Source organism: Cygnus atratus, chromosome 5 (genome assembly GCF_013377495.2).
Source record: "Cygnus atratus isolate AKBS03 ecotype Queensland, Australia chromosome 5, CAtr_DNAZoo_HiC_assembly, whole genome shotgun sequence".
NCBI classification, from domain to species: domain Eukaryota; kingdom Metazoa; phylum Chordata; class Aves; order Anseriformes; family Anatidae; genus Cygnus; species Cygnus atratus.
The window spans coordinates 48,686,800-48,711,222 of record NC_066366.1 but is presented as its reverse complement, the minus strand read 5'-3'; the positions used below and the strand labels follow the sequence as shown (position 1 = coordinate 48,711,222).

The 24,423-nt window shown below is 43.2% G+C and overlaps 1 protein-coding gene across 5 annotated transcripts in view; it reads left to right on the top strand.

Annotated features, from left to right (window-relative positions):
• The first annotated feature begins 398 nt into the window (after positions 1-398).
• Positions 399-24,423, top strand: part of CCDC88C (coiled-coil domain containing 88C) — a 91,753-nt gene continuing 67,728 nt past the window's right edge. For 3 of the 5 annotated variants that reach the window (XM_035540159.2, XM_035540160.2, XM_035540162.2), the window contains exons 1-3: positions 459-789; positions 897-997; positions 9,012-9,120. In XM_035540159.2, coding sequence (XP_035396052.1) covers positions 730-789; positions 897-997; positions 9,012-9,120 — 270 coding nt within the window. In that variant the 5' untranslated portion in view covers positions 459-729. Of the gene's footprint in view, positions 790-896; positions 998-9,011; positions 9,121-24,423 lie in introns of all 5 variants that reach the window. The other 2 variants (XM_050710722.1, XM_035540158.1) reach the window with 2 other exon arrangements.

Here is a 24,423-nt window from a genome sequence, read left to right as displayed (position 1 = left end):
GGCCCAGGGGCTGCTAGCCATGGCCCACGGGCTGCTAGCCACGAGCTGCTAGCCAGGGCCCTGCTGTGCTCAGCCCCGCAGAGGAGCGCTGTCCCCTTGGCAGCGGTATCCCTAACAAACCACCTGATGCTGGTTGAGGACAGCAACGAGGACCGAGTGCTGCTTGCACCTCGCTTCGTTTTACTGGAAGCGGGCGTGAGATCGTGTACACCCCCCTTTTTTTCAGAGATTTTCCCTTTTTGCCCGCTGGCGCTGAGCACGGATTCAGCTGCCCCCTGCACCCCACACGCAGCCACCTCAGGGCCGGGCGGGGGCCCCCTCCGCCTCGCCTCCTCCCGCCCCCGCCTGCCTCCCATTGGCCCGCGCCGGCCGCTCGGCGGCTCCCATTGGCGGCGGGCGCCGCCCGTCACGGCGGCCGGGCTGTAATGGCCGGGGCGAGGCCGCGCCCCGCCGCAGGTAGCAGCGGGGCCGGGACGGGGCCGCGCCGCGCGGGCTCCGGGAGCGGCCCCGCAGGAGCCTCCCGCCTCCGCGCCCACCCCCCGCGGGCGGCCGCTGCCCCCCGCCGCCATTTCCCTTCCCCGTTCCCCTTCGCCGCGCTCCGCCGGGCCGGGGGGCGATGAGCCGCTGCTCGCCGCCGCTGTAGGCGGGCGCTGCCCGGCGGCGGGGCCATGGGCTCAGCGCCTTTGTCTGGCGAGTGAGCCGGCCCCGCTGCCGCGCCCTCCCGGCGACATGGACGTGACCGTCTCCGAGCTCCTAGAGCTCTTCCTGCAGAGCCCGCTGGTGACCTGGGTGAGTCCGGGGGGCAGGCGGCCGGCGGGCAGCTCCCGAGGCACCTGCCTCGGCCGCAGCACTCCCCCGTCCCCCTTTTCCGTCCTTCATCCTTCCTTCCCTGGCAGGTGAAAACCTTCGGGGCCCTGGCGAGCGGCAGCGAGGACAAGCTGGGCATGTACATGGAGCTGGCGGACGGCGTGCTGCTCAACAGGATCATGCTGCAGATGTGAGCGGGGGTGCCGGGGGACACGGCGGGGGGGGAACGGCACCGGTCGGGCGTCTGCCTCCCTTCCGACGCCTTTAGGAAAGTAACAAAAAGAAAGGGGGGGAATGCAACCCTCCGTCCCGTCGGGGTTTGCTTTACTGCTTCAGTTCCTTCTGGCTTTGCACGCTTTTAAACGGCTGCCTGGTTCTTCGCGTGCTCGCGCCCTTCAGGGGAGGCTGTGTTGCAGGGTACATAAGGCTTCATTAGATGAAGTTTTACTGGGGAGGTTGCATCTGAAGCGTGTCTACGTGGTCGTGTAAGATTTGGCGTTAAAAACAGATTGGCAAAGAGAAAACTTTACTTTGGTAGCTAGTGTATTTTTCAGGCAGTGCTGTAGAGATACGTCTCAAGGAAACTTACAAGTAGGTTAAAAGCCCAGACTGAAAATAACTCTTTTCTTTTAATGCTGAAGTAAATTGTTGCTAAAGCATCCATTTTTAACCACATCCTTTCCTGTCACTGCTCTGCTACATCCTGGCTGTTTCTGTTTCGTCTTTGTAATTGCTTTTAAATACTCTGAAATGCATCTGATAAAGAGCTGGCAGGGAAAGGTATTTGACTTGCAGGTGAGGAAGCATCCAACATCACCCAGTTCTGGCACTGCCCTTTTCTCACAGAACGAAACCAAGTAAAGCTCAACCAGTGACGTGAAGTTAGGCCAACTTCAAGCACATAAATGAAGAGTGTATATTAGGATCTTTAAACATAATTCTTTTTTTTTTTTTTTGAAAAGTAACTTAAAAAAAAGTGTGAGAATCTGTGTCCCACCCTCTCAAGTTGGCAAGTTCTGTTATCTTCTGGTACCTGGCTGCTCCAGCTGTAAAGGCAATCAGGCTTTCTTCATGGTGGAAATTCTGTACTGGAACGTGGACGATGAAGATCTGAAGGTGATTCATGATTCAGAGAAGGACCCAGATCAGTCACCCCGCTTGGGGTTGATGCAGTAGTGGTGTAAAATGGAGCAAAGTGTTAGTTGTAAAAAGAAGATGCAAATTCTAGCATTTCTAAGGAATAATTATGCTTCCAAAAGAGAAGTTTCTGCAAACTGGAGCCTTGAGCATATGCATTCAAACGCAGATTTGTACCTTTCCCAAAATGTGGGAAATGGGATTTTGCACCAAACGCAATGGTCATAAATCAACCAACCAAATAAACCAACCAAAAAAAAGCACTAAAGATAACCAACCGAAGTGTCAAGGACCTGTAGCAATTGTGAGTCTGCTGTAGATTTAACTAACTGGACCGTCACCGTTCTCTAACGTGTGAAAGAATTAATTATTTCAAAACAAGGAAAATGAACTTAGTAACCAAAATTGGGAGTGACTAAGTACTAAATAGGCAGAAGTTTTGTGGTATTGAATGACCGTAAGATTCTGAAGCGAGTGATAGATTTGAGAAGTGCTTTATCAGTTGACATATACAATAAAAAAACTGAAGTATTTTGTAATTGGCCAGTTGAAATATCTAAGGTGACATAAAATTGTTCGGGTCTATGGAGCAACTTAATGGTGCTCTGGGGACAGAGAGCGAACAATAGAAGCCTCTTGAAATGAGGAATTTAAGTGTATTTTTTTTTTTAAGTGTGATTTAAGTGTATTTTTTTTAAGTGTTTATTTAAGTGTGACTAACAGTGCAGGAACACTATTTAGCGTTTTGTTGGTTATCACGTTGGTTTTTTTTGGTTATCATGTTGGTGAGAAATGCCCTGGCATGTTTACTTGCTTTAGGCAGTCAGGAAAGTAAGTTTGTTTCTTCCAAAAGATAATCTCTGCCAGCAGCGTGGCAGTGTTCTTGAGGGAAGCACAGGCAAGATTGACTAGGAAACTGACCCATTATTCACAATTGGAGCTTTTTTTTCCCCCTTTTAGGCAGCTTTGGCAGTGTTTCTAATGGTGGCTGGGGAGCTTGAAATTAAGACGTTTCTACTGAGAGCCTGAAGCTGTTTAAGGAAAGATCCTGGCTGTATTTATGTATCCCGACTGAGCAGGGTGCTGTCTGTGACCTTCATTTGTTCTGACCTAACCTTTAGAACTTGCAGTGCAATTACTGCTTACCTGTAAATTTGGAAGGCTTTTCAAGGAGTGTTTCTGCCCCACAAAGCTTTCAGAATAGAAAAATAAATGTGTTTTTAAAATGCTTGCTCACGGGTTTGGCAAGCCTTGGTCCCTGAGGATGACTCTTAGTGCTTGGCTTGAGATTTGTTCCTGCTGAAATTGTATTAATGAGGGCCTTTAACGAATGTGATAGAATTTGGTATGCCATGATACCCTTCGTTGCCTGAAAGCATGTGCGCATGCATACATGTGCGTGCTTGCAGAGAGCTGCCCTCATGTTGTGGGTAGCTGTATTCTTGCCCGTGTGTTATTTCAGTTTTAGTTATTCAGGTTACTCTGTTTGCCTGCTTACTGGAGCACAAATAACACAGGCATATGACCTTACATCTAGACACCGGGTGTGATGCAGTGCTTTGCTGCAGACCAACAGGTTTCTTTTGATGAAGGTTTCAGAAGCCAAATTCTTTTGAATTTCCTTATTAAATCTAAAATGCTTTTTGTCCTCCAGCTAAGCAGAGTTGAAGTCTCATATGCGGCTAGAAAGTCTGGTGGCTCTGTGAAGAAATCCAGATATACCTGTTGAGAGTGAGTGAAAGTAAGGATGTTTGAGGTGCAGAGAGGGCTGTGCTAGTTCAGTCATTCTCCAGTTCCTGTAGTAATAGGTTGGATTTTTCCCAAATGCTGTCTGGCAACTTGGAATGGGTGGAGAAGATCCCAGTGCTGTGATGTTGTGGCGTCGATGTTTTTAGATAGTGGGTTCATATCAGCAAGGCGACCATGTCACCAGGGAGGTGGTAGGTGATGTTTGCCCCTCTTCCTGCCTGTCGGATCCCTGCTGTGTGGAAGGAGTGAAAACAGGGCTGTGTCTTTGCCCTGTTCTCTTTTAGAGATGAGGCAGATTCTGCCACGGCCTGGTCAGTAGACAGCCAGCTGTTGGGCTCTGCTTCATGGCTTTTTTAGATGACCCCTGATTGCGTGAGACCCTTCTAAAAAGGTAGCTAGAGATTGCATTGCTTTGAGTTGTGGTGCTTAAGCAGGTAAATCCAGTAGGAAGAGGCATACAGCAGCATTTGGATTCCCACTTGTATCTTAAAGACTTAATTTTTTTCAAGTCATTTTGCTGTAAATGGGTGGTTTCCTCTTCCTGTGTTCAGTCCACGTGTGTACCCCAACGCGTCTGTGCATGGAGGCCGCGTTAACTTTGCACATTTGCAGTAGCAGGTTAACGCACTGTATGTGGTAATGCCTACGTTAATTTTCATAGCGGATCTGCTGTGTTTCTGGCAGATTTGTGTGTGTCAGGTAAACGAGCTTCTCTGTGGACAAATTTTAAAGAACTTTTTTAGATGGTTGCGTGTAACTTCCTGGTATGAAAGTAGCACGTGGTGACACTGAATAGACTGCCTTCAGTGTTATGGTTGCAGCTGTGGCATAATACCCCTGAGTGTAAGCAAATATTTACCCTGTTTTAACTTCTTATTGGAAGCTCTATTTGGGAAATTACGTGAGGGATTTATATGTGCAGGCACCTCAGTGCTCTAATATTGACTTGTTCTAATCCCTCTGACTGACTGTAGATTCTGCGTTCCTGTTAAAACATTCAGGAAGCAGAAGTGTGTGTCAGGAATACATCTGATTAAACCATTTGTATTAAAACCACATAAAAGTTCACAATAATGGTTTTCTTGATTTCATTTGCAGCTGCCTCACGGTAAGGTAGTCATTCTGCCTTCTTTAATTTAGACCTCGTGACAGGAACAACCAAGCTGCTGGCGCCTGCTTCTTGTGGTTTGCAGCAAGCAGCATGAGGAATGGGCGGCTAAAGATACACATCCGTTTAACTTAAAATCACGTTTGAACTTCCATTTTTCAGGCAATTTAGAATCCCCTCCAGCCTTCAGTGTCCTCATTCCTCTTTAAGTTAGGGGAGGAAAGAGAATTATACGAGAATTGGGCTAACCCAGGCCTGGTGCGTTTTGGAGTCAGCGAGCTCGCTGCGGGAGGAGGTGCAGGTGCTGTCTGGGGACAGGGATGCCGGACACACCCGGCATTCTGATCTGTTCTGATGTTCAGTGACCCTTGGGCACAGTTTGAGGGCTTCCTCATTAATTATCTGAATTATTTGTCAGCAATTGCTCAAATAGGATTGTCATTTTGAATTCTAGAAACAAAATATATTTTTCTGCCCTGTTTTGTTGCTTTTAGTTCATTAATTGGTGGCTTAAGGGGGTGAGCATTCAGGCACTGGTGCTGACAGCCCCACATCCTCTGAGCTCACGGTTCTGCTCCCATGTCCCTGCCCTTCCTTTCCTTTTCACCCCTATAAAAAGCCTGAAGAAGGCATACAGATCAGAGGACTTATTTGAAATGCTTGTGTATACAGTGAGGCCTGAGACTTTCCTTCTGGTGGTTTGGCTTGTTTTTTTTAACTTGTTTGGTGAGGGCTGCCCATGGTCACGCCTGTCACACTGCCTCCATCCTATTTAGTGAAGGTCTTTGATGGTGACGGGTAGGTGGTTTTTAAAAAACATGAGGGCTGCAATTTTTATTTTTGCATAAGGGAAAGATGAAACATCAGAACTGGAAAAAAAAAAAATCTCATTGAGGTTGGTTTCACTGATTTTCTTCAGATACATTCAGACACTGATTCTTTTGGTTTATCTGGTTACTGCTGCTAAATAACACTCTTCAGTTTTCAGGGTGACTGTTGGGAAGAGTTTCTGTCAATAAAGCTCATTTATGGAGCGTCACTAACTGAACAAGGCTATAATATGTACAGTGCGGTACCAACAGCGCTGTGTATTCGAAGATAGATAGAAACTTATTTAAGCACAGAACTTGCCTCTTGTTGTATGATTTTAGTCAGGCCCTTTTACCCAGTTAGGACTTTGTTTCATTTTCCCACTTTCCCCGGCTGTAGATCAGGTTGTGCAGTCTGTTGTGTTTTGAGTATGTTGCTGTCTCTGGCTTTTTAGCTTCTCTATCTCTTACACTGAAGTCATCTTCGCTTCTCTTGAGATTGTGTTTGTGGGATGTTTTTGGCATCTCATTCCCTCCCAGGCTCTCTACTGCCATAAGCAGGTTACCTCAGACCTTGTCTCGGCGTGTTGCCCCTTCTGATCCAGGATTTAAAATAATAATTGGAAAAAAAGGATGATCAGGAAGCAGTGGGATATTGATTGATGAGAAGGATTTGTTGGTTTTCCCTGTGGAGACAATAACCCATGTGGTGGTTTGAAGTATGCACAGTGCTGGCCTTCCGTAGCTTGTGTAAAAGGGTCCTTTCTGAAGTCATCTGCTGGATGAATTTAGCTATACAGCATATTCAGCAATCCCAACAGTCGTTTTGACTTCTGTGTCTGTGAGGAGAAGGCAGGATAACACCGCGGACTGCTCTTGGCTTTGGTTTAAGAGAACCCTGAGGTCAGGGCATTAAAGGCTCTCGGGGCAACTGATTACCTTTAATGAAGATGATGGGATAAAAGTCCTAGAATTGGTTCTGAGGGCCCTTGCTTGTGTTAGTGAAGAGATGACTAGCTTCAGTGCCAGAAGACAAGCAGGTGTTGAAAGGAGGATTTTTCTGTCTTATCTACTTCTGAAAGCCAAGTCTGTAACTGCTGAAGAAATAGCCTCTTCTTTGCTGTGTCTGGTGGGTGTGTTTTGTGGCTTATTGCCATGTTTTGTGTGTGTTTGGGGAGCGTTGTGTTTTTAAACAAGCTTTTTCTGGCTCATCCTCCAGTCCTGTTGGTACACCTTGGGGCTGGAGTTGTGGTTGGGGTGGCCCAGCAGGAGCTGTTGGGTGCACCATCTGGCTTTGCATGGCATCTGAAGGGCAGGGGAAGGGCAAGGGGGGCTTGGAGGCTGAGGCAGCATTTTAGAAGAAATGAATTTCAGGGCTGGGGAAACTTCTGGGGAAGAGAAAGCAAAAATCATAAGTCGTTGAGTCACCGGAACTGCTGTAGAGAGAGGACTCAGCATTAACCACTTAATACTATCTCCAATATGTGTATGAAGTGTATTGTTATGAAATTGTAGGATTTTATTGTTTAACAAAGTGCTTTTTAACAGATAATGTGCAAAAACCGCAGCATTTTCTTTCCCCATTGTTCAGTACAGCAGCTGCTGCCAAACAGTTGAGGCTTTCTTTTCCTGGCTGTAGACCTGGGTCTGCTGCCTGACTGTGGAACAGGGGAATTTCAGCTTGCCCTTCTCCTTGGCCAGCTTCTCTCTACTGAAAGTTTCTTCCCTTTTAGCTTCCTAGTTTGTTGTCATGACCTTGCCTAGAAAGGCTAAGCTTCCAGCTTCCTTCAGGATCAAATTCTGTCAACATCTGCTCAGAGAACACTTGGAGACAAGGTAATCTCCAAGCCATTTACACTTTCCTTGCTGTGTCGCTGAAGACCAGTATTGTCAAGCAATGTATGCGTATGGCTTCCGCGCTTGTATCTGAGCATCAGTGAAATGGAATTGTTCACGATTCTGGTGTGCGAAAAGCAGAAACTGTCTGGAAATCCTTAATACGGATTTTACTCCAAAAGCTTGCTAGGGTTGCCTCTTTGTTCTCTTTTTCATACTTGGTTGCAGTGCCAATCAGTACCCCAAATCCTTTCCTGGCGTAAGGGCTGTAGAGAGCCCTGCCAGTTTACATCAGTAAACTGTTTGAACCCTGGTACATCAACTCTGTCTCTGATTTCGTCTGCTGCAAAGACAGTCTTCTTTCTGTCTCTGGAATCTCCCTCTCTATATTTATACATAAAGCACTGCTTTCACTAGAGGAGTGCTTTGGGGTGATTGTGCATTGAAAAAAAATGTAAAAGCTCTTTGACATACTTATGCAAACTTTGAAAGATAAATTTTTAAAATAAATATTGGATCAATTCCTCTCTTATTTCCTTGTCAGTGCTAGAGTTCAGTATTTGGCCCTGGAAGAGCTGTGAATGGCTTAATTAACAGCCAAAGCAGGGCTCTGGGAGGCAGGTGTTTGGATTGCGGAGGAGTTTGCTGATAAGAGCCTTTATTATGGGTAAATGCTTGGCTTTGATCTGTGGTATTGGCAGATAAAGATTTTCAGGTTTTCTTGCCAACGTGTTAGGGTGTGCACAAAGAATCTGACATACATATATTAATCATTTGCAGCTTTTCGCATTTTTTAACGTCAGAAGTAAAATTGCTTTGGGTACAATTTTGAGTTACTTCCATTAAAATCTGACAAAAGCTTTAAATTTCTTTCCCTAATCTTCCCACAACTTTTTTTCCCCTTGTCCTAGAATTACATGCCTATTTGAGTCAATATTTATTTGAAATATAAAGACTTGAAGCCTAGGAAAAGAAGACTTGAAGACTAGAATTAGAGCTGTTATTTATGGCACACTGGATATATGAGAGAGAATCTAACAAGATGATGTGGATATAGTAAAAGTGCAGTGCTCCTTTTTCCCTTCAGTTCCTTAGCGTGTATAATATATCTGGGTTTTGCAGTTTGCACGGTGATCATTGATTGGGGTTAACACCCTCCTCTAGTCTTAAAACCCTAAAGACAAGGTTTAGTAGTCTTCTCTAAGCTTCCCTTTATTTGAATAAGATAAAATCATTATTAACAAAGGCTGTTTCAGTCTAGTTTGCACAAACTAAATATGCTTCATTCTTCATGGATATATAAGGAAGGAAGCAAGCTGCCTTGAATTTCAGTGTGGGTTAACTTAAAGTAGGTGCCATGCAGGAAGACTTCCCAGTTACACATAGGTCCAAAGGTTATGAGCTTACTGTATCATGAATTAATGTATACATGTCACGCATAGTTATGTCAGTTCATTTAATGAACAAGTATTTTAAGGGTCTTCCTAATGGTGCATTAAGGAGATGTTAAGTTTTAGAACCAAGGCAATGAATAATAATTGATTTTCTTTTTCTTCTGTTCCTAGAGATCCTCGGCCAACCAACCAACGTGTTAACAAGCACGTGAATAATGATATCTATCTTCGGGTTCAAAACCTGACCATTTTAGTCAGAAACATTAAGACTTACTATCAGGTAAGATTTCTGCTGTTTGCTCCTTGATCTGTGGTGATTGTTTTATTGTTTCAGCTAATGCAGGAGCTGGTGGCTTGAAAAGAAACTTGCCACAGGAAACAGAGGAAATCATGTTAGTGTAAAAGTACTTTCAGCCATGCTTTCCTTATCAAATAACACTGAGCCTACCTTCTGTATCCCCAAGGCCAGAGGCTGTGCTTCTGCCCCCACTCTTTGCTTTCTTTTTCTCTTCAATATAAGGTGTGCTTAAAGGCTGTGATACCTCTTGGTGATACATGTAGTAGAAAGACTCTTGGGGAGGTGGGGGAGAGCTTTACTGAAATTGGAATAGTGCTTTTGGGTATAAAATGTGTATAAAACAAGTAACTTTCTCTTAACAGGGTTGCTACCAAAATTCATTACGCAGAAATATCTTCAATGCTAGATTTACGTGCAAACACAAATTTATATATTATTAACTAGGAAAACTGAATTTGATCTTATCTTCAAGACAGACTTCATGCGCTGTACTTTTTTTTTTTTTCCTTTTCCTCCTTTTTAAGTGTTAAGCTAGTTGTAAGTTCTGGCCACCTTCTGCTTGATCAGAACTAAGTGCAGTAACAACTGTAAATTCTCACAAATAGTGCACTTCTTAGGTGATATCCTTGACCTGATCGTCAGTGTTCCTCTACTGTAACAGTGTTCCCCTAAAGCCAGGGTGGTGACAGCTGAGCAGTTTTGTGGACCGAGATACGTGTTGGGTTCTGCTGGAAAGCCATAGGAGTGAATTCAGTTGCTCTAAATAGAAATTCAGCATGCACACTGTTGTGTATATTTTGGCTCCTTGCTGAGAGAAGTAACTGTTCTGCTGTTGCCTCTTATACAAGTTTTGCCAAATTTGAATGTTGCATGGTATAAACCAGACTGAAAAAAACAAGGATTGTTGAAACATTCCTGTAAATGTCTCAGTGGACGGTTGTCCCTATAATGGACAAAACTAAACGGAGTGTGCTAATCCTGGACACCTCACTTTTCTGTACATACAGAAGAGAGATTGTGTACTGTCTGTCTTCAAAATACAGAAAAGATGTAATGCTTAACCGCAGTAGTGTTTTTTGATGCCACTGTCTTCCAGAGCCCCGCCTACTGCTGTCCCATGTTATTGCCACTCTGCTTCTGGATTTGTTGCAGGAAGCCTAATGGAGAGAGAGGGACTTGTGAAAAAGTCACGTGGATGACTCTTCCATGCAAGTTCTAGGTGCATGAGGAAAATGGAGGGTGTAGCTTAGGTTTGAGATGTGGGAGGACACTGTGTATTTCTGAAGACATCTGACCTTTGTCTCGGTTGTTGAGAACGGGAGAGGCTGATACAATGTGATGTCATTCCTAAGGCTTGTGATTTTCTAATGGGAAATTGCATTTGGTCATAATTAGAAGCTGAAGCTAATTTTTTCAGTTTCTCGGTTATCCGCCAAACAGTGTCGGGGTATACAGAGTCTACAGTGAAAAAGGACTAAATGTAAGGACAGTGGATGTGACTAGGTTCTCTCCTTCCTTCCCCATCCACTCTAGATTTACTTTCTGAGAGTTTGGTTCTTCGGGTCTTGAAACTCTAAAGCTTTTTATTCATGTAAGTTCTTTGTTTTGATAATCTGACCTCTTTTAATAGTATATGAAGAGAGAACAGATTCAGGAAAAAAAAAGTGGTTCACAATTGTGTGATATTTTCTTTGGTGTCTCATTGACCTAGCTGTTGGACTGTGTAATCATAATCCTATAAAGCTAGGAACGGCTGAAATAGGTTAAGATGTAGAGTTTTCGATTGAAAACGGTAGTTGAGGCTTTGAGGAGGCGAGGAGCAATATACCTGTTGTAGCCCAGAAATCAAGTGCTATCAATCTTGCTGCCTGAAGACTACGTATACTATATGTGAACAGAGCGGTCATGAGAACTGATCATTATTTGCATTTGCTCCTGAGAATGTGTGATTACAGCAGAGCTTCAAATAAAGCTAGTCTTTTGGTGATGATAACACTATATAAGAAACTTATTTGTCCTTGTCACAGTCACATGTTGAGGGTAAATCCAAGATTTCAATGCCAATCTGAGGTTCCCTTTCTTCTGATGCTGTGCAGCCTTCAACTCTCGGTAGTTTGGGAGGAGTTAGGGCTGTCTGTGCTGTAACTGAGCTCTCTGTGATTGATGTAGAGTATAACATCACGTATGTACTAATGTTAGATATTTAGAGGGCTTCTATTGTTTTAGGATTTGAGATAAGTAGTTTTGATTAGTGTTTTTTCAATATGCAACTAATTTTTTTAATATAGATGGTTTGGAATATATAAGTATCGTTAGGCCTTTTCTAAATGCTATAGATTTTTTAAAACGGGTTCAAGTTGTGTGCATTGTTTGCAGTAATATTGACATGTTAGACAAGGCTAAAGTAAAATTCACACATTGTGAATTTTTGTTGCAGACTAGAAGTGGGAGGGAAAAGTTCCTGACAAACAATAGGAACATGGATTTGCTGCTTCCTCAAGGGAAACGAGCTCTAAAAATACAGCGTTGGCCTTGACACTTTACATTCCCTTTCGCTTGACGGACCCGAGTCAAGTTCATGGCTTAGTTACTGAATTTGGTAGGCTGGGTCTCCTAGAATGAGAAAATGTCTCTTCATGCTGTATAGAGGGACACTGGTAGGTACGAAGTATTGGTCTCTGTGTGCTAGGCAGGAACAATCAGAGAGATGGCATTAATTCATGGTACTGGAATCCATATATCTGAGGAAGGTGACATCAGTGGCTACTAAAATAAATCTGGATATTCAGAAGCTAAGTGACACTTCAGATCATAATTGTGATGAAGAAGCCTTTTTCCAGTTCAAATAACCTCTCATTTTCAGAAGCTCGATAGCTGAATTTGTTCATCAACGACTTCTTAGAATTATCTTGTCAGTTTTCACATACACAAAACCTGATTGTTGATGGCTGTGAAGATAAATGTTAACTCTTAAAATGGGGGGACAGCATTGGTTGCTACATTATATATATATATATATATAGCCAGGTATGTAAGAATGGTTACTCTTGGTAACAGGCAATAACATCTCTGTGTTTCTTGCTGTTTGAGCACTTGCACTTTGCAGGTTTGTTACTGGCCTGAGAGCCTTCTCTTTGGAAACGAGGCAAATTACTCATTTTGCTGTGGGATTTCTTGAGTGTTCAAAGGAATCTGTCATTAACTGTGTTTAATAACTGCTAAAGCACTGGGCTGCTGGAGAAATGGCAGGCCATAAAACTTCTGGAGTCGGTGCCATACCTTAGCAAAGGGCTGAGCAAGGCAGAATGCGTCTGCTGCTCACAGTGTGAGGTTTATGTGTCTCGTCTTGTTCAGACTGAATTGAGGCCCTTTAAGCCAAAATTCAGAACGGTTTTGTGTGGAATGGCATTGTAGAGTGAGAAACAGCCCGCCTGTGACTGCAGTGAGGATGTTGGTTTAAAGGGTCACCAGAGAGCTGAGTGTACTGGAGAAGGGACACTTGCCTACTTGTCACTGGGATGGATGTTGTGTGTCTTCAACGAAGGGTGAAACCTACCCCATAATACTGCAGCTAACCTGTGTAGATGGAGCTGACTGACCTGCTGCCTTGTGCTGGTAACGCGTTTGGGAACAGTAGTCTCGTATGCTGACACTGGCATGCCCGGTGTGACAGAGGTGAAGTTACCTTGCTATTCCTGAGCACTCTCTTCACCTTGAAATGTTTCTGTCCTGAGCTTCCCTAAGGAGCCACTGGTCCAATTAAATTGGCTTGAAAACAGTTCAGGTGCAAGTATCACAAAACCTCCCAATGTTTGGCCTCACTGAAATAAATGTGCTTGACCCAGGTTCACAGTGAGTTGTGTCCTTAATTGCCCCGATACCTTCTGTTTCCTTTCTGAAGGTTGATTAATCCCAGCTGTGGCAACTGACTTCATCATGGTGTGCAACTGTCGCTGCTTCTGGCAGTTTGTTAGCAATGCTTATAACCAAATAAATAAAACCCATAAACTGCAACAACCTGTGCAAGAGTTATTGTTGCTGGTTCTGTCCCTTCCAACAAGGAAAGGAGAAAGCTAGAAAATCTGGAGTGTTAGCCCATCTCTTTGCCATGCTGCATGAGATGCTGGTACTCAAACTGTCTGTATGTGAGGAGCTGCCTCCATCTCCACAGTGCCTGGAGAACATGCTCACGCTCAGTTTTGGAAAAAGCTTAAGGCAGGCTGGCAGGGGAAGCTAGAAGTGGCTTTGTTGTGCTTCCTCTGCTCGTGTGTCAGTGCTTGGATTCAAGAGTTTTATTTTAAGCAACTAAAAATCACTTTGATACCAGTTTGCTTAAAAAATAAAAGAAAGCTAAATTAACAGAAGGATTGATGTCAGCTAGTTTCTTAGCCTTCAAAAATGCCAGTAATCACTCCAGCTGTATATACTGTACTCTCAAGCAAAAATTCCTGCAATTTACACAAAAACTTGAAGCTAATGGAGAGGAGGGAGAGAAAAGAATGTTATCATCCTTTGGCTCAGTCCATTTATGGGTATTATGACCACAGACAGAGTATGTGGAGAAGAAATGCTGTAGGAAGAAATGCTGCAGTGTGGTCATGGCTGTGTGTGTTGCCTGTAGTTCCTGTAGTTATGGCCACTGAATACTTAGCAGATTGATTCATGTTTCTAAATACGTTGGAAATATCTCTTTATTTAAAAAAAAGCCTATTTATAAGAGTTCTGAAATGAGGTATGACTGAGGCCTGTGCCTTGATAAGAGCTTCAGTAAGAAACTCCTATCCCTTAGCATTTTTTTTTTTTTTAAAGCGAGGGTATGGGGGAGTAAAGATGGAGACATTCACTGAATTTTTAGACTTGCTGTCACCTCAAATCCTACCCTCCCCACCTAAACTCACTTCGCTGGGCGCAGAGAGAATGGTGAGCAAGGATACCTCTTTCTAAGGCGTGTCACTCAGGCCTGTGTTCTGCTTTACTTGTCTGCTCCTTATTGCTATAAAACAAGTACAAGCAGCAGGGTTTTTATCAGGTAAGTAACATCATGCAGGTGAATTAAAAGGAGTTAGCTGCCTGGAAGTTTGGCTGTCGCTGTGGGCTCTTTGGTACTGGGACCGTAGTAGTGCTGTGATGGTAACCTCCATCGCAGGGAGAGTTTTGTCTTCAGGCTGGGTCAAAAGCTGTTCTCCCTGTGGGTCAGCTGAGGTCTTGCAATACCAGTAGCTTCCAGATCAATAAACAACTGCTGCTTCTGTAGCTGAAGCACTGAGTCAGGTTGAGAGCTCTTGGTTAGGCTGCAGAGAGGAGTTCAAGCTTTGAGCTCCAGATTTGGGCACAAGTTTTGAACTGGCAACTGTATTCGAGCTATAAATAAAGTTCTGGAAGTAGCAATGTCCTTTTCTGTGAGCTGAAATCTTTCCCTACTAGGCAGGCTAATTCTAGTGGCCTAGGAATCCAGTCTTTAGCAAAGCAAACACCAAAATGCTAGAAATATACGTAAATGCACATTTTCTGAAGTAGAAAAACATCCCTCTCTCTGAGGGGGAGGATTCATGCCCACAGTGGCCTACTGAATTAGATGATAAAACTGAACTTGTATTTTTGCTAATCTTACCCATTTGGCGTGTTAAATACAATGTGCCTGGGTGACTGCTTTTCTTTGATTTCTGTTCCCTAGAAATCTTAATTTAGCAACTTGGCAGTGTGTGTGGGGGGGAGCCTTTCATCATCTTGAGCTTGAAATTCCAAGATTATTAACCCAGAATGTCAAGAGCGAGACATGAAAAGCTTCAACAGATAAGCTCTTTCTGATTCAAATACTTTGCTGATCTCATGCACTCTTAAGTGTATGTTCTCTCCCTTTTCTGTCTAGCCGTGTGGGCTGCATGCATGTAGTCTCCTGAATCGTAGTCTGCGTTGGGAGCTGCGTTGGTGCACCTACCAAAGGTAGCATACAGGTTTCTGTGGCCTTATGTTGGCAGCTGCACGTAGAAACAATGATGAGGAGCCACTGAGGTGTGTTTTTTATAAGTGTACAGTAAATAAGTTAGGATAACAAATAAGTCAGTACTAAGACACTGTGTCAGAGATGCTCGGTGTTTCACTAAGGCTGTAGGCTGAGACTTGGGAGACACTGCCCCTCTCGCTGACGTGACCTGGAGCGTGATGTTATCAGCACCATGTTTGTTTCTGCTCCTATTTTTCATTAAATTTTGCTAGTCAGTTTGAATGTGCCACAGGCGCAGACTTTTGCATGTGTATTTAAGCAGTGCTTAGCTCAAAGAGGCCTTCTTGGTTCTGCAGTAACAAATACTTTTGGCTGGGTTTTCTGTTCTGCAGTAGCATGATCGTAAAACATGAAGGTTGTATACAGACTGGTGCTGTGAAGACGGGCAGTTATTGCAGTGGTGGGTGCCGGGCACGTGAATTACTACTAGCTGTGGGGTGGGTGTTCTGGGAGATGCCGAACTGGTGATGCGGCCTCTCTGCTTTGGGCCTTCGCCTGAAAGCAGCAGCACTGCAAGTGGAACTCAGGACCAATCACCAAGACTGTAACCTTTTTACGTAGGTCCTGTTATCAAACACTTCAGGAGAGAAAGAGAAGAACTGGGGAAGAGAACCATTTCTTCCCCGGAGTTGAAACAAGTTTCTGCACAAGTCAGTTTGAAAGGTTCCCAGTGTGGAGAGAGCTGCCATCTCAGGTGGTTAGTGGTACGCTGTTGGGCGCCTTGTTGGGATGACTGGCTGTGATTCTGGAATGCATTTCAGCTGATATATTGAATTATGTTGGAAAGTTTAATGGAGGACTGAGCTTAAAAAGGCACATATTTTCCCCCTGAGGGTCCGTGTACATTTTAATACTGAATGAAACAGTGACCTCAAACAGATGGAGGAGAATAGGTTGGCTTTTAAACTACTTTATTGCCTGTAATTTCCTGGAGCTACAATATGAGAAAGGGCAGAATAGGCTGGCACGTGACTGTGCAGTCCTGTCGTTGTTTTGCTTAATAAGCTAGAAGGGTGGGAGTTCGTGGTGCAGACAAATGAAGAAACCGAGTCAAGGAGGAGAGAAGAGCAGTGTCCTGAAGTAGAAATACCCTTATTTGTGTGGTGGTCGGAACAGCAGGGCAGTGTTTACAGACAGGGTTCAGAGCATTGCCGAAGGCTGGTTGTCAAAGATGTGACTCGAAAGCATCATCTGTTAGTGCAGGCTGGCTGGGGAAGGGAAGGTGTCGACTACTGGCACCACCTGCCTCTTGGTCTGGTCCCCAGTTTTTTTTAATGCATTTTGCTGGCTCACAAGAACAGAGTTAAGGTGACCCTATCATATGCAGGACTGACCGCTGTAGAAGCATAAGTACAATGGCAGAATCAAATGGAGGCAATCTGTAGAAGTTTCACAGTATGGAATAGCTCCATACAGCAGTACTTACTTTACATCTGCCCAAACTTAAAGCCAATGTCCCATTTTGTGTCAGCTGAAATCTTGCTGATGAGAGAACTGAGCTTTTTTTTTATAAAGGCTGACAATTTCAGGTATGTTGGAAACTGGGCTGCATGCCATTTGATAATAAGTTTGAGATTTAATTTTGCTAAAAGATTGTAATGAAAATTAAATAGTGCATTATTGGTTTTGTTTCTGTAATGGATTCGGTGTCATTTAGACCTTTAAAAAATATCGAAAGGGACAAGAAGATAAATTCCACAAAAATGTAAAGTGTGATTGCAAAACAAATCCCCCACAGTTGCATGGCAGTTCCTTAAACAAGAGATTTCTGCTTTTTAATGGCAGGTAGCAAATGAAGGTGATTTATTTTCTTATATTATTTGCACATTCTGTCTGTAAAAACATTCTTTAATCCAGGGTGGCTTTCACTGAGATTGTCACATGCCGTGCTGTGGCACACTGGCTTGAGTCCTCAGTCTTGCTGCTTACACAGCTCCGCGTCTGGGATGAGGTTTGGTGTCAAGGCTTGTTCCTGTCAGCTCCAGAGACATCTCTGACCCTGTTGAGCAAAGGCGTCATTGCTCTGCATCTTGCTCAGCAGGCCTGGGCTTTCTGTTCTAATTGCATGTAAATAGCTTTTGTTAGAAAGGTTTGTAACAAATTCACCTTTCCACACACTGCTTTTCTTAACGTTTTTTTTAATAGCTGCAAACAATACTTTTCTACACTGTCTTGATCTGAGGCGGTTGCTTGTGCTGTCTTTAAAAGCAGCAGGGATCATCATTTTGAAGGAGCAATCATCTGTTTCAGAAATTAATGGGAGATCTCAGACCACTTTATTCAAGTGCAGAGCTGTATTTCCTTCTGAAAACCAAGCTTGGGTTGCTTGGTAAAGGTCTGCTAGAGCTTTGTGTTGACCCTCGGGACTTGCGGCAAATGTGAGTGCTGTAGGGCAGAGAGAACCTGTGGAGGCTGCGGACTTGGCTGCTCTGGCCAGGAATGGCTGCATCTGGCCTGCAGAGCTCGTTCTTGGGTCTGAGGCAGGAGCAGAACTGGCTGCTGGAGGAGGTTTTTAGCCTGCTTGTCACCGTGCTGAAGACAAACCACAGGAAAGGGTGTATTTCTTACTTTACACAGGGTACGGGCTTTACAACAGCATAAAATAGGGATGACATCTGCTTGTGAACACACTCAAATTGCAGTGCTGTCACTCGCTGTTGCGTGCATCTTCCACTTGCAAATTTTGTTTTCTTATAAGGAGGGATTTAAAAAACCAAACAGCTCCTCTATAAAGAGTAGATAAAGCAGGTTCTGTGATTGTGCACTGTACTCATTTTCACAGCTATTTAGGTGAGCAATTTGAATATAAGCCACGGGAGAGTTGCTGCCTGTCCTGTTTCACGTTATGATTGAGAGAGAGCTGAAGGGGAGTTAAGCTCTTAAATTCTTCTGGGTCCTCATATGGCCACTAAAAGTGCCTAAATAAAAACCTGCTCAGCAGACTGAAATGGTCCCTGTGGAGCTGTCACTGTCTGTTCTCTTTCATAATTAGCTTTATTAAAAGTCTCTAGATGTTTATTTAATTTGTTTTGGTTTTTTTTAGACTCTGAATGACATCGCTAGAGCCTGTTAGGTGATCAAGATAAGTGACAGGCATCTGCTCCTTTGGTGGGCAGTGGGAAAGACGTGCAGTCTTTGTACAAAGGAAAATCTGGTATGAATCCCATTTAAGTATCTTGGGGCATTTAAGTATTTTAAAAACTTTTAAACAACATCAGGTTATGGTTTTCCTCTAGAAAAACGTCACCTTTAATTACTGACATTAAAGAACTAACTTTAAGAAGGTCTAATTTATTTGCTGTAAAGCTTAGGAGCAAAAGAAGAAAAATAAGTTCTCTGTGGCACCTTAGATAGTTTTGTTTTTTAATGGTGAAGTGATATGTACTATATCCACTGGAAATGTATCTGTTAGGGTGTCCGACATCAATTTCGTATGCAGAAAGCCCTGTTTGTTTGGTGTGCAGTGTGTTAGAAGAAAAGGGGAGGGTCGTACTGAGGTTAATGCCTGGTTTATTTTGGAGCAGCTGTGTTACAGTAAAACTAAGTGGCTGGAGTCCCAGGGGAGGCATAAGCATTTACCAGTAGAAACTGGAAGGAGGTGAATTCTCTTTAAATTTTTATATTAAAAGTAGAGTTAAAGGATCATTTCTGAGGATACAGATTGCAAAGAAACAGGATCAGTCCTGAGAAGTTATCTTAAAAGTAAAGTACACTTTACTCGTTTTTTAATAAGACTTCTAATTTGACTAGTGACCTTGAGTCTCTCAATACCGTAGCCACAATTCAAAGCAGAACTACAGTTTAACTGCAAGGAGTTGCCTTTTAATGTAATATGTTTCTTTTTTACTTCTTGGATTTTGATCCTTCAAAAAGGGGGAAAAACAATCACCCTTTATATTGTTTTTTTATATGAAAAAGCTGTGTCAGTATCTTTTTTTGTCTTTGTTTCCAAGATTTGTGGCAAATACTTATCTGAACAGCACATGGGCGTGTCTTTATAGTTGTACAAGCAGAAGGTACGAGTTGGTAGTGGAGGACTACAAAAGCTGCCATTATTAGAAGCCTTGCTTACACTTCAGTGCTCTGAGGCTTAATCTGGTTCCCAGATTCCAGTCATGCAGAAGAAACAAAACCAGAGTGCTCCATTTTAATCTCAAGCTTGGGTGAGCTGCCCTGTGTTTCCTCCAGTATGCATTTCCTTTGTAGCCTGAGCCAAGATCTTGATTTGGAAAGGTGATTTTGATCTCCCTTTTTCACTTAGTCCTTTCTCTTTATAAATTACTGGGTCTGCATGCTTGCAATTGAGGGATTCAAATTTCAGATATTTTGTTACTGCTTGAAGTCTCCTCTCAATAAGATTCAACATCAGTTTGGCCTCTCCTTTTTTAAACCTTCTCAGTTAACTTGCAACTGCACTTCCTTTTTATGGCGTAGGACCCGATTATAAGCAGTACTGACTTGACGCAATTAGAGATGCCAAGCATCTTGTAGATCTTCAGGCGGTTTTGCTTTGATGCCCTTGGACGTTGTGAAACCAAAGCTGGCTGCCAGATCGTGGTTTGTTTTGGCTCTTCTCCTTGACAGCGTGCTGCAGCCTCTACCAACGTCAAGGTGCCTAGTGCAATTTACCAGTACTTGGAGACTGCAGTGTTTACAGCAACCATTGGACGCCCACAGAAGGTCCCATCCTGACACCCTCTCCCAGCCTTGAGCTGCAAAGAGAGGTGCGTCCAGCTCAGAGCTGGGCTGGGCTGGCTCAGTAAAAGGCAGCAGGTTTTGTAGCAGTCCCAGCCAAACCGCTCTGCACTTCCAGCACGCAGGCTTTGCAGTCAGAAACATACTCTGCTGCCCGTGTATAAAGGGCAAATTGCTTGAAGTTGGTTTGATTTGCTTATAAACAAGTAGAAATGCGTTTGTAACCGATGACGTAATCTCTTTTGATGCTCAAATTTATAACCCTTAGCATCCAATTCATTAAAATAAAACCAAGTTGATCTTATTGATACTCACAGAAGTCTCTGCAATCAGGCTGCTTTAATCTTAATTCCTCAAAGGCCTCTGTAATCCAAGAAAGTTAATAGGGAAGAATAATTTAGTTGACTAAACGCTATGGAACGATGCTTAAAATACAACCAGGTTCCTGATTCCTTCTGCTTTTTGTAGCAGATTAGCATACAAGTCCCGGTTTACAATTTGAGTATAAGCTGGGATTTTGGCTGCTCCACCAACTGTATTTAATATACAGAGCTCTGAAGGAGGGGACAAGCAGCTGCATTAAATGCAGCACAGTCATTTATATAAGCTTTTTATAAAGCAGTTTTTAATGTACCACTGCAGTACCATGAAAACATAGGCCATAGCTTGCCAGTTGGGTACGTTGTACTTTCACGTAGGTGAATGTGCCAGTTCGAGAGCAGTTGTCTGACTGGTGTGCTGATGGACGTCATCAGGTTAGCCCTAGATTTAAGCCATTACAGCCACTTTTTGGAGTCGCACTTCTGGCAGTTTGTGGTTTTGTGTGGTGTAGCTGGTGGAGAGGTGCAACTGATGTGTGTAAGCCAAGAAGAGGCAGGGAAACACTCAATCCTTGTCATTTCCATCCCAATATTAAGTCATATTTAAAAACTAGAACAAAAGCAAAAACAAACTGTTGTTGAAGATTTGCATTGAATTCTGCTTTTTCGAGCTGTCTTATTGTACTTTTTTTCTCTTAAGTAATAGTAAATGCACCGTGTGGGTATGTGCTATGGCCTCAGTTGCTTCCCTGCCATTCTTCTCTGTCTGCTGGTGCCAGTGATGGGGAATGGTTGACAGCCTCAGTATTATTTCTCTGGGCTGTGCACAACCATTGTTTTTCTTCACTGGGATGTTAAGGAATGGTTGTATACAATCTGTTGGTACTGTATAGGCTAGGAACCAAGTGTACAGGCGTGGACACTCCTTTCTCACCACAGATGACTGTTGTACTGTCCAGTTATCCTGAGAGCTATTGGGAAGTGCACCTAGGTCTAAAGGGAAGTGCTAAAATTGCAGAAAAAATCCTGTGAATATTTCATACCTACCAGCTCGGTTGTGAGGAGATGTTTGAGGTGTTCAGTGCAACAGTTGTCTAATGTTTGAAATAGAAGTTTATGATTCTACAACAACAACAAACTGCTACGAATAAATAGCATGGATTTTTTTAAACCCCTTTTCAAGTGCTGTTCTGTTGTCTTATTCCACTTTTAACTAGGACAGTGATTATTTTTTCTTATTTTTACCCTGTTTCCCACCCTCCAAGTACGATGTTTAATTTGGTCTGAAAAGTTTTGCTGCACTTCTAAGAAAAGCAAAAGAAGTAAGTTCCTGGTTTTACAAAGCAAGAAAGTGACATCAAAGTACCTTATTGTCTTATGTGAAATATGCTCAAAATAGCAAATAATGAAGTGGAACCACTGTCAGAAGAGGCTGGGAGCACCCTGCCCCCAGAATACCCACACTCTGTATATTGATGCATTTACGTGGGAGAAGTGGAGAATCTATGGCAGGATCTCTTCTTTGCTGGGTGCGTGACCAATATCGATCTAACAACTTTGAAATTCCTGCTTTATTGGCAGTGACTTTGTCCAACTTGCCTAAAGCACGTCCCAGTGAACTGAAATGTGCAGCTTGCTTCCCAAATTTCAGAAATTTGCAGCATAAGCCGTCAGTCTGATGATGGCTGTAAGAACTGGTTCTCTCCATCTGTCGAGCATGCTGCTACTCAGGTGGGTATCTGGTGTTTCCGATCAGGGTATGTGACATAAGGCAACACAAAATTGGACTTCAGGAACAGTGACCCCTTCATCAGAGGCAGTGTACTTGGTCTGAACGTGTTCCTGCAGGAAGGCTTACACCCTCGCTGCCTCAAGAGACCAGTGTTTGCTCGCTGTGCTGGTGTCCTGCTGCTTTGCAATATGAAAAGGAATCTCCCATTGAATTGTCTTCCTCTTCCACTTAATGGCTTGAATTTCTACAGTGAATTGGGTTGTCCAGAGGGATGTGGTGGTACCCCCCCCCCCCCACACACCCCCCCCCAAAAAAAAAAGTTTGGCTATTTGGAAGTGCAGGGTGCAGTCATAGTCAGCTGCTTCAACAAGACAGCTCCTCCCCACATACGCAAGTGTAATAAGCTTCATGGTTTATTTTAGTATGGGTATCTAGCTGGCTAGCATAAGACCTGCCATTTGATTATTCTGTGTACATGCAAAGTAGGCAAAAACCATGCTGAAATTACAGTGCTGCTCTTTTTGCTCGGTGCTCTGAAAAGTACTAAAAGGGTATTCTCTGTTCCTCCTGCTTCTCTTAAAGGATGTTGAAGATTTTTGTACTTTGCTGCAAATATTAAGGCCTCAGGGAACTTGCATGTTAATAAAAAGGTAGAATTTAGCTCTTAAATGTTAACTGAGATCCACTCGCTAAACTTAAACAATTGTGAGGATGGAGAGAAGGGGAAATTTTTGTGGTGGTTTGAGTGCTCCCAGTTTGTTTAACCATCATCCACTCTGTGTGATACAGACCCTTTTGGAGTTCCTCCTCTTTGGCATCCACTGCTGCTGTATCAAAGAGAAATTATGAATTGAGCAAACTGGTTTCCTGGCACTGAAGAAGCCTAAGAAGTTTGTGGTTAGCAGAACAACTAGGCTGACTAATGGCATACACACGCAGCAGCATAAAATCATCTCTGTTTGCAGAGATGAGCCTCTTTTTTTGTTTTTAATGTATCATCTAAATAATGATTAAACAGAGAAAAATACCGTTTTTTAGAAAAATCCCTGCCCTTCTAAGGGATGAAACAGGAGAGGGAAGAGTTTAACTACTGCCTCTCACCTTTTAATGAGAAGTCATTAATTTTCCTTTGAGATTCAGAGCAAGTCTGTTCCAGTTCTCATCCCAAGACATATGCTGTATGCCCTCAAGGGTGAAAGCAGTTAAGAGTTACAAGGAGTATTATGCAGAGTAGAAATAAGCAACCTGCCGAAGTAATAACCTCCGAAGTCTTTGCATGAATCAGGGCTTTAAAGTGGTGACTGAAATACGAGGAATATGTCATCTTTGAGATTTAACAAGACGGCTGCACTTGGGAGAGGAAGGAATACGTTTATTTTCATGTTCTGCAACACTGACCTTCACGCAAGAAGATTCAGACATGAGTAACCACTTAAGCTGCTGTCTCAGTTCGTGGGATAATATGGCTCTTTTGCTGAGGCAGACCAAGGCACAGGTTTAGCTGAGCATACTTTATTATGCTGCAGCTATGATGTTGTGAAGTCTGATTTCCTGACCGCATTAACTGCCTGAGATTTTTCTGAGACCTCTTCTATTGCAGTACAGTCCATTAACCAGTCCTGCTGTTAACCTTGCTTTTGAAAAATCTGAGATGACTGTTCTCTATACCCTTTTCTCTAGCTTCATCTGAGTTGGACAAGTAACCCTGGTGAAATGGTTTGTAGGATGTTTAACATCCTGTGGTACAGGAGCACCTCCTGCTATGGAGCAGTGGCTAGTCCTTGGCTACTGGATTTCCTGTGGGCTGAATCAGGAGGAGCTTGGGAACACTGTGATTCACTTCAAAGAACTGCCGTGATTCCATGTTTCATGCCTATCTGGACTTGAGAATTCAAACACTGTCTACTACATTAGCTACTGGACTGCCTTCTTCCTCCGTTAATTGTATACATGTGAAGAGAAGCACATTTGATGAAGCAGATGCATTACAAACATCAAAATATACATTTTTAATATGTAATTACAAATCTATTCAATGAAAAGATTACCCTTCACTAAAGTTTCTGTATTAAGAGTTAAGAATTTAAAGTTCATGTTTGGCTACTAAATGCATTTCTTTAAAATAAATAATATAAAAAAATCCAAGAGATGTCCAAAGGGAAACTAAAGAGCTTACACACCTAGCTCTGTGTAACTGAGACATCTCTAATCTATAGTAAGGAGTGGTGAGTTTCAAAGCAGTGGAAACCACTTTGCATTGTGTGCATTCATAAAGAGGTGCTCATTAAAAATGCATTTTCAGTCACCACCTGTTATTTGTTTAATATGCTGTGTGCTTTACTGCACTGTTGTATTTTTGTTGCTGCTCTCTTCCAAAGTGCATTATTCATCGCTTTGGACCATATGGGCAGAAATATAGTGTGAACATCTGATTTCTGTAGTGGCTGTTCCCCAAGGAAGGGCTCTAATGTCCATGTTTGTGACTAACTAGCAAAGCCTTTCATGTCATGTTTCTGTGAAGATTTCATACCTTC